General features: G+C 40.6%; 1 protein-coding gene across 3 annotated transcripts in view; it reads left to right on the forward strand.

Moving 5' to 3' along the window:
* Poteh (POTE ankyrin domain family member H) overlaps nt 1-14,798 on the forward strand; it is an 85,171-nt gene that overhangs the window by 43,616 nt on the left and 26,757 nt on the right. For all 3 annotated transcript variants that reach the window (XM_087587095.1, XM_087587097.1, XM_087587096.1), the window contains one exon: nt 8,106-8,218. In XM_087587095.1, coding sequence (XP_087443221.1) covers nt 8,106-8,218 — 113 coding nt within the window. The remainder of the gene's footprint in view (nt 1-8,105; nt 8,219-14,798) is intronic.

Genomic DNA, 14,798 nt, shown 5'->3' on the forward strand with positions numbered 1-14,798 from the left:
TAGTGATAATACGTGTAAGAGTGCAAGTCCTCCTGACATAACAGAGGAATTCGAATTCATAAAATTAATAATTTGTGCAGTAAGGTCAATATTTTGAAATGTTGGGGTTCAACTGTCAAAATCATCTCTAGCAAGACCTTTACATGAACACATTACCAAACACGGACACTTGTAAACACATAATTAAAAATATTTTAAACAAAGAAATTGGGATCATAAGATTGTATTGTGAGTACTAAGTTGGTACACTGATGTATTTGTTTCTACTGACTTGTCTCTGTGTGACTGATCTTCCCATAACTGAAGAGGCACTGAAAAAGGTTTTTACTATTCTAAAAAACTAATAACTCAATCAGTCCACTCATTACTATACTTTTCCTGCATCTATAATATGACAATATATCAATAAGGAGTATTCTGTCAATAAGAGTTCTAATAGACATTCTTTATATAAGTGTCATAGAGAAAACATCAAACTAAATGAAGAGAAACTTGAAGCAGTCCCACTAAAATCAGGGACTAGACAAGGCTGTTCACTCTCTCCTTACTTATTTAATATAGTACTGGAAGTCCTAACCAGAGCAATTAAACAACAAAAAGAGGTCAAAGGATTACAAATTGAAAAGGAAGAAGCCAAAATATCACTATTTGCAGATGATATGTTAGTATACTTAAGTGACCCCAAAAGTTCCACCAGAGAACTACTAAGCCTTGCGTACAGTTGGCATAGGGACAGATTTCTTCCTACTGATCTGACAACCCTCTCTTGGAACTTGTCTTTCCTGTGTTCTCATGATTCAGACAATCTTTCTTTCTTCTCTCTATGGTATTCCTATAGGGAACTTCTGAAGTGCTAGCTTGGTCATCATGAATTGCTTTAGCTTGTGCTGCTCTTGGAAATGTCCTTATCTTCCCATTAATTGAAAAAGATAGCTTTTGGGGCTGGAGAGATGGCTCGGTGGTTAAGAGCACTGACTGCTCTTCCAGAGGTCCTGAGTTCAAATCCCAGCAACCACATGGTGGCTTACAGCCCTCTCTAATGAGAACTGATGTCCTCTTCTTGTGTGTCTGAAGACAGCTACAGGGTACTTATATATAATAAATAAATAAGTCTTAAAAAAAAGACTAGGCTGTATTTAAAATATATATATAAAGATAACTTTTGGGCTTGAAGTAATCATGCCACACTTTCCTTGGCTTGATGGTCCCCCGTGCAAGGTCCAGTGTTATGCTGAAATTTATGCCTTTCTAGGGAAGGTAACATTTCTTTTACATTTAATAATTATTAACTTAATTGAAACTATTGACTATTGTTTCTTCACTTGCATTTTTTGTATCTTGACTAAAATACACTGTAAGAAATTTCTTGTGTTGCTATATTAATAACCATATCCCTACATTTGGGGAATTTCTTCCATAATTTCACTGAATAGATCCCTTATGCTTTCTCTGTGTTTGTCTTAGATTGGTCTTCTGTCTGTAGATTCATAGCTTTGGCCTCCTGAGAGTATCCTGGAATTATTGAACGTGTAATACTAATTTTTTCCTTGCAGATACCTTTTTACATTTATTTCATGTACGTGTATGTGTGTACTCACATGTGTGAGTGCAAGTGTGTGTGCGTGCATGTCTGTGCTTGTTTGTGTATGTACCACATGTGTGCTTTCCCAGCAAAGGTCAGAAGATAGCATGGATACAAGTTTCAGGAGGTGGTGATCCACATGATGTAGTTGCTTGGGAACTCAACCCAGGTCTTCTGCAAGAGCATCAGCTTTTACTGAGCCATTTGTTCAGGCCCATGATAAAGATTTTATGTTATTTTATTTTTTATTGGATATTGTTATATTTACATTTCAAATGTTATCCCCTTTCCCAGTTTCCCATCCACAAACCCACTATCCAATTCCCCTCCCCCTTCTTCTATGAAGGTGTTCTCCTCCCCAACCACCCCTTCCTGCCTACCTGCCCTGACATTTCCCTATACTGGGGGGTCCAGCCTTGGCAGGACCAAGGGTTTCTTCTCCCATTGGTGCCCAACACGGCCATCCTCTGGGTCTGTCCATGTGTACTCTTTGGGTAGCTGTTTAGTCCCTCGGAGCTCTGGTTGGTTGGCATTGTTGTTCTTATGGAGTGGCAAACCACTTCAGCTCCTTCAATCCTTTCTCTAACTCCTCCAATGGGGACACCATTATCAGTGTAATGGTTGGCTATTAGCATTCGCCTCTGCATTTGTCATGCTCTGGCAGAGCCTCTCAGGAGACAGCTATATCAGGTTCCTGTCAGCATGCAGTTCTTGGCATCAGCAATATTGTCTGGGTTTGGTGGCTGTATGTATATGGGCTGGATAACTAGGTGTGCCAGACTCTGGATGGCCATTCCTTCAGTCTCTGCTCCAAACTTTGTCTTCATATCACCTCCTATCAATATTGTTGTTCCCCCTTTTAAGAAGGATTGAAGCATCTGCACTTTTGTCATTGTTTTTCTTGAGTTTCATGTGGTCTGTGGACTGTATCTTGGGTAATTCAAGCTTTTGGACTAATACCCACTTATCAGTGAGTGCATACCATTTGTGTTTTTCTGTGATTAGGTTACCTCACTCAGGATGACATTTTCTAGTTCCATCCATTTGTCTATGAATTTCACAAAGTCATTGTTTTTGATAGCTGAGTAGTACGCCATTGTGTAGATGTACCACATTTTCTGTATCCATTCCTCTGTTGAAGGGCATCTGGGTTCTTTCCAGCTTCTGGCTATTATAAATAAGGCTGCTATGAACATAGTGGAGCACGTGTCTTTGTTATATGTTGGAATATCATTTGGGTATATGCCCAGGAGAGGTATAGCTGGGTCCTCAGGAGTGCAATGTCCACTTTTCTGAGGAACCTCCAGACTGATTTCCAGAGTGGTTGTACCAGTTTACCATCCCACCAACAATGGAGGAGTGTTCCTCTTTCTCTACATCCTCACCAGCATCTGTCGTCACCTGAGTTTTTGAACTTAGCCATTATGACTGGTGTGAGGTGGAATCTCCGAGTTATTTTGATGTGCATTTCCCTGATGACTAAGGATGTTGAACATTTCTTTAGGTGCTTCTCAGCCATTCGATATTCCTCAGTTGAGAATTCTTTGTTTAGCTCTGCACCCCATTTTTTGTGGGTGCAGTGAACTTTATTCAAGAGAGAAAGGAGGGCTTCCTAGCCCCCTCCTGTTATTATGGGGGTCTGGGATGGAATTGTTTTTTTTTTTTCCAGAGCTGGGGACCCAACCCAGTGCCTTGTGCTTGCTAGGCAAGCACTCTACCACTGAGCTAAATCCCCAACCCTCTGGGATGGAATTGTGAGGGAGATGCTCAGTGTTGAGGGCTGAGTTGGGATGGGGACTCCTCAGCAACTGAGTGCTTCTCTCTTGCTCTCAGTATCCTTGCTGGGCTGTCATGGGTGGTCCAGGGATTCTTATTCCTTGGAGGCCATGTAGGCCATGAGGTCCACTACCCTGTTGCTGTAGCCGTATTCATTGTCATACCAGGAAATGAGCTTTACAAAGTTGTCATTGAGAGCAATGCCAGCCTCAGCATCAAAGGTGGAAGAGTGGAGTTGCTGTTGAAGTAGCAGGAGACAACCTGGTCCTTAGTGTAGCCCAGGATGCCCTTTAGTGGGCCCTTGGACGCCTGCTTCACCACCTTCTTGATGTCATCATACTTGGCAGTTTCTCCAGGTGGCATGTCAGATCCACAATGGATACATTGGGGGTAGGAACATGGAAGGCCATGCCAGTGAGCTTCCCATTCAGCTCTGGGATGACCTTGCCTACAGCCTTGGCAGCACAAGTGGATGCAGGGCTGCCCCATGGCCATCACGACACAGCTTTCCAGAGGGGCCATCCACAGTCTTCTGAGTGGCAGTGATGGCATGGACTGTGGTCATGAACCCTTCCATGATGCCAAAGTTGTCATGGATGACCTTGGCCAGGGGGCTAAGCAGTTGGTGGTGCAGGATGCATGGCTGACAATCTTGAGCGAGTTGTCTTATTACGTGTGGTTCACACCCATCACAAACATGGGGGCATCGGCCGAAGGGGCGGAGATCATGGACCTTTTGTCCCCACCCTTCAAGTGAGCTCCAGCCTTCTCCATGGTGGTGAAGACACCAGTAGACTCCACGACACACTCAGCACCAGCGTCACCCCATTTGATGTTAGTGGGATCTTGCTCCTGGAAGATGGCGATGGGCTTCCCATTGATGACAAGCTTCCCATCCTCAGCCTTGACTGTGCCGTTGAATTTACCATGGGTAGAGTCATACTGGAACACGTAGACCATGTAGTTGAAGTCAATGAAGGGGTCTTTGATGGCAACAATGTCCACTTTGCCAAACGCAGAGGAGAAGGCAGCCCTGGTAATCCAGTGCCCAATACGGCCAGATCCATTCACACTGACCTTCACCATCATGTCTATGGGACAAGGCTGGCATGGCACGAGAAGATGTGACTGTCTGTGGAACATGGAGGATCAGAAACTGTACCCCAATTTTTAATAGGGTGATTTGGTTCTCTGGAGTCTAGTTTCTTGAGTTCTTTGTATATATTGGATATAAGCCCTCTATCAGATGTAGGATTGGTAAAGATCCTTTCCCAATCTGTTGGTTGCCATTTTGTCCTAATGACAGTGTCCTTTGCCTTACAGAAACTTTGCTATTTTATGAGGACCCATTTGTCGATTCTTGATCTTAGAGCATAAGCCATTGGTGTTTCGTTCAGGAAAATTTCCCCAGTGCCCATGTGTGCGAGGCTCTTTCCCACTTCTTCATCTATTAGTTCAATGTATCTGCTTTTATGTGGAGGTCCTTGATCCACTTGGCCTTAAAGCTTTGTACAGGGTAATAAGAATGGTTTGATTTGCATTCTTCCACATGCTGACCTCCAGTTGAACCAGCACCATTTGTTGAAAATGCTATCTTTTCCCCACTGGATGGTTTTAGCTCCTTTGTGAAAGGTCAAGTGACCATAGGTGTGTGGGTTCATTTCTGTGTCTTCAGTTCTATCCCATTGATCTACCTGCCTGTCTGTGTACCAATAATATATAGTGTTTATCACTATTGCTCTGTACTACTGCTTGAAGTCAGGGATAGTGATTCCCCTAGAAGTTCTTTTATTGTTGAGGATAATTTTCACTATCATGGTTTTTTGTTATTCCAAATTAATTGCAAATTGCTCTAACTCTATGAAGAATTGAGTGGGAATTTTGATAGGGATTGCATTGAATCTGTAGATTGCTTTTGGTAAAATGCCCATTTTTACTATATTAATCCTGCCAATCCATGAGCATGGGAGATCCTTCCATCTTCTGAGATCTTCAATTTCTTCCTTCAGAGACTTGAAGTTCTTGTCATGCAGATCTTTCATTTGCTTGGCTATAGTCACACCGAGGTATTTTATGTTATTTGTGAGTATTGTGAAGGGTGTCATTTCCCTAATTTCTTTCTCAACCTGTTTATCCTTTGAGTAGAGGAAGGCTACTGATTTGTTTGAGTTAATTTTATCCCCAGCCACTTTGCTTATCAAGTTGTTTATCAGCTTTAGTAGTTCTCTCTTGGAACTTTTGTGTCACTTATGTATGCTATCATATCATCTGTAAATAGTGATATTTTGACTTCTTCCTTTCCAATTTTTATCCCCTTGACCTCCTTTTGTTGTCTAATTACTCTGGGTAGGACTTCAAGTACTATATTGAATAGGTAGGGAGAAAGTGGGCAGCCTTGTCTAGTCCTGATTTTAGTGGGATTGTTTCAAGTTTCTCTCCATTTACTTTGATATTGGTTACTGGCTTGCTGTATATTGCTTTTACTATGTTTAGGTATGGCTTTGTATTCCTGATCTTTCCAAGACTTTTAACATGAAGGGGTGTTGAATTTTGTCAAATGCTTTCTCAGCATCTAATGAAATGATCATATGTTTTTTTCCTTGAGTTTGTTCATATAGTGGATTATATTGATGGATTTCCCTATGTTGAACCAACCCTGCATCCTTGGGATGAAGCCTACTTGATCATGATGGATGATCGTTTTAATGTGTTCTTGGATTCAGTTTCTGGAAATTTTATTGAGTATTTTTGTGTCAATATTCATAAGGGAAATTGGTCCAAAGTTCTCTTTCTTTGTTGGGTCTTTATGTGGTTTAGGTATAAGTGTAACTGTGGCTTCATAGAAGGAATTCGCTCCATCTGTTTCAATTTTGTGGATTAGTTTGGACAGTATTGGTATGAGGTCTTCTATGAAGGTCTGATAGAATTCTGCACTAAACCCATCTGGTCCTGGACTTTTTTTGGTTGGGAGACTTTTAATAACTGTTTCTATCTCTTTAGGAGTTATGGGACTATTTATATGGTTTATCTGATCCTGATTTTACTTTTGGTACCTGGTATCTGTCTAGAAAATGTCCATTCATCCAGATTTTCCAGTTTTGTTCAATATAAGGTTTTGTAATAGGACCTGATGGTTTTTTGAATTTCCTCAGATTTTGTTGTTATGTCTCCCTTTTCATTTCTGATTTCGTTAATTTGGACATACTCTCTGTGCCCTCTGGTTAGTCAGGCTAAGGGTTTATCTATCTTGTTGATTCTTTCAAAGAACCAGCTCCTGGTTTTGTTGATTCTTTGTATAGTTCTTTTTGTTTCTACTTGGTTGATTTCAGCTTTGAGTTTGATTATTTCCTGCTGTCTACTCCTCTTGGGTGTATTTGCTTCTTTTTGTTCTAGAGCTTTTAGGTGTGCTGTCAAGCTTCTAATGTATGTTCTCTCCAGTTTTTTGGAGGCACTCAGAGCTGTGAGTTTTCCTCTTAGCACTGCTTTCATTGTGTCTCATAAGTTTGTGCATGTTGTGCCTTCATTTTCATTAAATTCTAAAAGGTCTTTAATTTCTTTCTTTATTTCTTCCTTGAGCAAGTTATCAGTGAGTAGAGCGGTATGATAATGAAAAATGTAATAAGAACCAAATAGGAATATTCTAAAGTTATCTTAATAAGGTATTATTTTAAGCACCTTAGTATATCTAAAACTATTAATGAAAGTTCTGTAGCATCTTTTAAAATTTTATTTATTTTATGTGTATGTGTGTCTAGCCTACATCTATGTCAGTGCACCACATGCATATTTAACAGAAGTTTGTGAGCTGCCATATGGATGCTGGGAATTGAACTGGGCCTTCTGGTAGATCTGGTAGTGCTCCTACCCTCCAGTCCATCTCTGCTGCCTGGTACAATATCTTAATCACTAAACCGTGTATAATTCTTCTCAGATTTTACTGGCATTTATTTATTTTTCTACCAGGGAGCATGGCAGCACACAGGTAGGCACAGGACTGGAGAAGTAACTGACAGTTACATTCTGATCTGCAGGCAGCAGGCAGAGAGAGACACCTGGCCTGGTGCGAGCTTTTGACATTTCAAAGTCCACCTTTGGTGACACACTTCCAACAAGGCCACATCTCCTAATCCTTCCAACAGTGTATGCTGGGGACTAAGCATGACTACAATCTCATCAAACCCCCAAGTGGCACACCTGTAATCTCAGCTCCCGAAAGGTAGAGATAGGTCACCCTTAGCTGTACTGTACACTTATTCTAAGCCAGCTTGGGCTGACAGTCTGCCTAAAACCAAACCCCAAACTGGACAACATGTAGTTTCTTTTGTAACCTGCGGGTTTGCATTGTTTATTACCTCATCTAATGTCTGTGTGTGGACAGTAAGGGAACACTCAGGCCTAGCAGAGGAGTTTATGACTGTCAGGTCAAGTATCTGTAAATGATACTCAATGAGATTTCTGGCATTTATGAGTGAGTAATTCTGCTTTCTCTAGCTTGTTCCCCTGTCAGCTTCCAAGGAGTCAAAACTTCTGTTTTAGCAAATATATCTAGTAGTTTAACTTCTATGACAGAAATATAACTCAATGTATTGTGTTTTAACAGAAGTCACTATTTGAATTTTCCTAGTTGGCATTTTATAAACTGTTTCTAATGCATTTTGGTCATAAACTCATGAGAAATGTTATTTAAGAAATAAGGATAAGTCTCTGGGTATTTAAAAAAAATCTACTTATAAATATTTTGTCAAAGACTGGAGACAGAAAGAAAGAACGAGATGAAGTGACCAGGTCAACACAGTCTCTGGCATGTGCTTTGGAACACGAGGTGGAGAAAATTGAAGAATTAGAAAAGACACTACATGGGTAAGACTTTAATATTTTAGATCTTTCCAGCTATGCAGCTATCGATTTAACTTTAACTTAATGAATACCTGAATAAAAATTGTGTGTCTGCCACTTTATAACCAAAAGTTATTATGTTTTAAATGTACTGCAGAAACCCAGGACAATGTGGAACATTTTTTGAGTACCAAAAATCACTCTTTAATGGCTTTGTCAGCAGCAATAGCAATGCCTTTGGCAGAACTGTCATTGTACCCTTTGTCTTCTACCTTGCATTTGTATTTCTGAAACATTGTGTGTGCATGCAGTATGTGTACATGTGTGTGTGTGTATGTGTGTGTGTGTGTGTGTGTGTGTGTGTGCATTTTGGGAAACATTCATGAAAACCCCAAAGACCACCAAGGAACTGATTCTGATGCACTCACATTAGGGTCTCTGTATTCAAGCTCGAGCTTAGGCTCTCTGCCAACCCTGATATAGCAGGAAGGTGGAGCCCTGAGTCTAGTTTCCGGCAAGTATTTATAAAGGCAAGAAGGGGGTATCTTGCCTGGTACACATCTGATTGGGAGGCCATTATGGCCTTAAAAATAATTGGCTGGTGCTGGGAGCCAAAGCATAAACTTAACTTTGTTTTCCTCCTGATTGGTGTTCGTTAGTCAGTGAAGTGTCAGGGGCGGGTTTGTAACATGGGGGTGCATATTTGTTGGGGAATAACCTGGAAACTGATGCTAGATGCAGGTCTTGGGAGATAATCTGGAAACTGGTGCTAAGTACAGGCCTGTTAGTTTACTTGAGTTCAACCTTAGGTCAGATTTTCTTGAGATGGAGTCTGAACCCGAAAGATTTGGTATCTCATTCTCCTCTTTCTCTGGTGAATAGAAGGACCAATCATGGGGTTCCTGAAGTTATTATTGTATTTTAGAGGGGGTTAGGGTTGTTACTACTCAGTCCTGTGGTATTCCTGGGGCTTGGGTTGGGTCCCCAACAGTGGGAGACAGGAGGGAGTCCTGAGGCTAAATTTTCCTCCTGTTGGTCAAGGTTGTTTTCAACTGCAAATGAGTCTGTGGTTTCATGCTGCAAACCTATGACCTTTAGGGATATGGGAGTGGACCTGTTTTATAGAGAGCATGAAGTTTAGGCCAAACATGTTTATGAGCCCACTGGACACTGTTGAGATCTTCTAGCAATTGGCGAACTTTGAGCTCAGTGATGACCTCTGCCTGTATGTTAAGAATAATGGGAATGGGTATTTCTTTTTTTTCTTTCCTTTTTTTTTGTTTTGCTTTTATTAGATATTTTCTTTATTTACATTTCAAATGTTATCCCTTTTCTCCAGCATTGCCCTATCTGATGTCCCCTCCCCCTGCTTCTATGAGGGTGCTACCTCACACACCTATCCACTCTCACCCTCTTCCCCACCATAGAATTCCCCTAAACTGGGAGCATTGAGCCTTCACAGGACCAAGGGGCTCTCCTCCCACTGATGCCTGACAAGGCCATCCTCTGCTACATATACAGCTGGAGCCATCGATCCCTCCATGCATAGTCTTTTTTTTTTTTTTTTTGCAAAATTCGTGCTTTTATTTATTTATTTATTTATTTATTTTTTTATTAACTTGAGTATTTCTTATATACATTTCAAGTGTTATTCCCTTTCCCGGTTTCCGGGCAAACATCCCCCTCCCCCCTCCCCTTCCTTATGGGTGTTCCCCTCCCAACCCTCCCCCCATTGCCGCCCTCCCCCCATAGTCTAGTTCACTGGGGGTTCAGTCTTAGCAGGACCCAGGGCTTCCCCTTCCACTGGTGCTCTTACTAGGATATTCATTGCTACCTATGGGGTCAGAGTCCAGGGTCAGTCCATGTATAGTATTTAGGTAGTGGCTTAGTCCCTGGAAGCTCTGGTTGCTTGACATTGTTGTACTTTTGGGGTCTCGAGCCCCTTCAAGCTCTTCCAGTTCTTTCTCTGATTCCTTCAACAGGGGACCAATTCTCAGTTCAGTGGTTTGCTGCTGGCATTCGCCTCTGTATTTGCTGTATTCTGGCTGTGTCTCTCAGGAGCGATCTACATCCGGCTCCTGTCGGTCTGCACTTCTTTGCTTCATCCATCTTGTCTAATTGGGTGGCTGTATATGTATGGGCCACATGTGGGGCAGGCTCTGAATGGGTGTTCCTTCAGTCTCTGTTTTAATCTTTGCCTCTCTCTTCCCTGCCAAGGGTATTCTTTTTCCTCATTTAAAGAAGGAGTGAAGCATTCACATTTTGATCATCCGTCTTGAGTTTCGTTTGTTCTAGGGATCTAGGGTAATTCAAGCATTTGGGCTAAAAGCCACTTATCAATGAGTGCATACCATGTATGTCTTTCTGTGATTGGGTTAGCTCACTCAGGATGATATTTTCCAGTTCCAACCATTTGCCTACGAATTTCATAAACTCTTGTTTTTGATAGCTGAGTAATATTCCATTGTGTAGATGTACCACATTTTCTGTATCCATTCCTCTGTTGAAGGGCATCTGGGTTCTTTCCAGCTTCTGGCTATTATAAATAAGGCTGCGATGAACATAGTGGAGCACGTGTCTCTTTTATATGTTGAGGCATCTTTTGGGTATATGCCCAAGAGAGGTATAGCTGGATCCTCAGGCAGTTCAATGTCCAATTTTCTGAGGAACCTCCAGACTGATTTCCAGAATGGTTTTACCAGTCTGCAATCCCACCAACAATGGAGGAGTGTTCCTCTTTCTCCACATCCTCGCCAGCATCTGCTGTCACCTGAGTCTTTGATCTTAGCCATTCTCACTGGTGTGAGGTGAAATCTCAGGGTTGTTTTGATTTGCATTTCCCTTATGACTAAAGATGTTGAACATTTCTTTAGGTGTTTCTCAGCCATTCGGCATTCCTCAGCTGTGAATTCTTTGTTTAGCTCTGAACCCCATTTTTTAATAGGGTTATTTGTTTCCCTGCGGTCTAACTTCTTGAGTTCTTTGTATATTTTGGATATAAGGCCTCTATCTGTTGTAGGATTGGTAAAGATCTTTTCCCAATCTGTTGGTTGCCGTTTTGTCCTAACCACAGTGTCCTTTGCCTTACAGAAGCTTTGCAGTTTTATGAGATCCCATTTGTCGATTCTTGATCTTAGAGCGTAACCCATTGGTGTTTTGTTTAGGAAATTTTTTCCAGTGCCCATGTGTTCCAGATGCTTCCCTAGTTTTTCTTCTATTAGTTTGAGTGTGTCTGGTTTGATGTGGAGGTCCTTGATCCACTTGGACTTAAGCTTTGTACAGGGTGATAAGGATGGATCGATCTGCATTCTTCTACATGTTGCCCTCCAGTTGAACCAGCACCATTTGCTGAAAATGCTATCTTTTTTCCATTGGATGGTTTTGGCTCCTTTGTCAAAAATCAAGTGACCATAGGTGTGTGGGTTCATTTCTGGGTCTTCAATTCTATTCCATTGGTCTATCTGTCTGTCTCTGTACCAATACCATGCAGTTTTTATCACTATTGCTCTGTAATACTGCTTGAGTTCAGGGATAGTGATTCCCCCTGAAGTCCTTTTATTGTTGAGGATAGCTTTAGCTATCCTGGGTTTTTTGTTATTCCAGATGAATTTGCAAATTGTTCTGTCTAACTCTTTGAAGAATTGGATTGGTATTTTGATGGGGATTGCATTGAATCTGTAGATTGCTTTTGGTAAAATGGCCATTTTTACTATATTAATCCTGCCAATCCATGAGCATGGGAGATCTTTCCATCTTCTGAGGTCTTCTTCAATTTCTTTCCTCAGTGTCTTGAAGTTCTTATTGTACAGATCTTTTACTTGCTTGGTTAAAGTCACACCGAGGTACTTTATATTATTTGAGTCTATTATGAAGGGTGTCGTTTCCCTAATTTCTTTCTCGGCTTGTTTCTCTTTTGTATAGAGGAAGGCAACTGATTTATTTGAGTTAATTTTATACCCAGCCACTTTGCTGAAGTTGTTTATCAGCTTTAGTAGTTCTCTGGTGGAACTTTTGGGATCACTTAAATATACTATCATGTCATCTGCAAATAGTGATATTTTGACTTCTTCTTTTCCGATCTGTATCCCCTTGATCTCCTTTTGTTGTCTGATTGCTCTGGCTAGAACTTCAAGAAGTATATTGAATAAGTAGGGAGAGAGTGGGCAGCCTTGTCTAGTCCCTGATTTTAGTGGGATTGCTTCAAGTTTCTCTCCATTTAGTTTAATGTTAGCAACTGGTTTGCTGTATATGGCTTTTACTATGTTTAGGTATGGGCCTTGAATTCCTATTCTTTCCAGGACTTTTATCATGAAGGGGTGTTGAATTTTGTCAAATGCTTTCTCAGCATCTAATGAAATGATCATGTGGTTCTGTTCTTTCAGTTTGTTTATATAATGGATCACGTTGATGGTTTTCCTTATATTCAACCATCCCTGCATGCCTGGGATGAAGCCTACTTGATCATGGTGGATGATTGTTTTGATGTGCTCTTGGATTCGGTTTGCCAGAATTTTATTGAGTATTTTTGCGTCGATATTCATAAGGGAAATTGGTCTGAAGTTCTCTTTCTTTGTTGTGTCTTTGTGTGGTTTAGGTATAAGAGTAATTGTGGCTTCGTAGAAGGAATTCGGTAGTGCTCCATCTGTTTCAATTTTGTGGAATAGTTTGGATAATATTGGTATGAGGTCTTCTATGAAGGTTTGATAGAATTCTGCACTAAACCCGTCTGGACCTGGGCTCTTTTTGGTTGGGAGACCTTTAATGACTGCTTCTATTTCCTTAGGAGTTATGGGGTTGTTTAACTGGTTTATCTGTTCCTGATTTAACTTCGATACCTGGTATCTGTCTAGGAAATTGTCCATTTCCTGAAGATTTTCAAGTTTTGTTGAATATAGGTTTTTATAGTAAGATCTGATGATTTTTTGAATTTCCTCTGAATCTGTTATGTCTCCCTTTTCATTTCTGATTTTGTTAATTTGGACGCACTCTCTGTGTCCTCTCGTTAGTCTGGCTAAGGGTTTATCTATCTTGTTGATTTTCTCAAAGAACCAACTTTTGGTTCTGTTGATTCTTTCTATGGTCCTTTTTGTTTCTACTTGGTTGATTTCAGCTCTGAGTTTGATTATTTCCTGCCTTCTACTCCTCCTGGGTGTATTTGCTTCTTTTTGTTCTAGAGCTTTTAGGTGTGCTGTCAAGCTGTTGACATATGCTCTTTCCTGTTTCTTTCTGCAGGCACTCAGCGCTATGAGTTTTCCTCTTAGCACAGCTTTCATTGTGTCCCATAAGTTTGGGTATGTTGTATCTTCATTTTCATTAAATTCTAAAAAGTTTTTAATTTCTTTCTTTATTTCTTCCTTGACCAGGTTATCATTGAGTAGAGCATTGTTCAATTTCCACGTATATGTGGGCATTCTTCCCTTATTGTTATTGAAGACCAGTTTTAGGCCGTGGTGGTCCGATAGCACGCATGGGATCATTTCTATCTTTCTGTACCTGTTGAGGCCCGTTTTTTGACCAATTATATGGTCAATTTTGGAGAAAGTACCATGAGGAGCTGAGAAGAAGGTATATCCTTTTGCTTTAGGATAGAATGTTGTATAAATATCCGTTAAGTCCATTTGGCTCATGACTTCTCTTAGTCTGTCGACATCACTGTTTAATTTCTGTTTCCATGATCTGTCCATTGATGAGCGTGGGGTGTTGAAATCTCCCACTATTATTGTGTGAGGTGCAATGTGTGTTTTGAGCTTTAGTAAGGTTTCTTTTACGTATGTGGGTGCCCTTGTATTTGGGGCATAGATATTTAGGATTGAGAGTTCATCTTGGTGGATTTTTCCTTTGATGAATATGAAGTGTCCTTCCTTATCTTTTTTGATGACTTTTAGTTGGAAATTGATTTTATTTGATATTAGAATGGCTACTCCAGCTTGCTTCTTCTGACCATTTGCTTGGAAAGTTGTTTTCCAGCCTTTCACTCTGAGGTAGTTGTCTGTCTTTGTCTCTGAGGTGTGTTTCCTGTAGGCAGCAGAATGCAGGGTCCTTGTTGTGTATCCAGTTTGTTAATCTATGTCTTTTTATTGGGGAGTTGAGGCCATTGATATTGAGAGATATTAAGGAATAGTGATTATTGCTTCCCGTTATATTCATATTTGGATGTGAGGTTATGTTTGTGTGCTTTCATTCTCTTTGTTTTGTTGCCAAGACGATTAGTTTCTTGCTTCTTCTAGGGTATAGCTTGCCTCCTTATGTTGGGCTTTACCATTTATTATCCTTTGTACTGCTGGATTTGTAGAAAGATATTGTGTAAATTTGGTTTTGTCATGGAATATCTTGGTTTCTCCATCAATGTTAATTGAGAGTTTTGCAGGATACAGTAACCTGGGCTGGCATTTGTGTTCTCTTAGGGTCTGTATGACATTAGTCCAGGATCTTCTGGCCTTCATAGTTTCTGGCGAGAAGTCTGGTGTGATTCTGATAGGTCTCCCTTTATATGTTACTTGACCTTTTTCCCTTACTGCTTTTAATATTCTTTCTTTATTTTGTGTGTTTGGTGTTTTGACAATTATGTGACGGGAGGTGTTTCTTTTCTGGTCCAATCTATTTG

Source organism: Rattus norvegicus, chromosome 15 (assembly GCF_021556685.1).
Source record: "Rattus norvegicus strain SHRSP/BbbUtx chromosome 15, alternate assembly SHRSP_T2T, whole genome shotgun sequence".
Taxonomy (NCBI): Eukaryota; Metazoa; Chordata; class Mammalia; order Rodentia; family Muridae; genus Rattus; species Rattus norvegicus.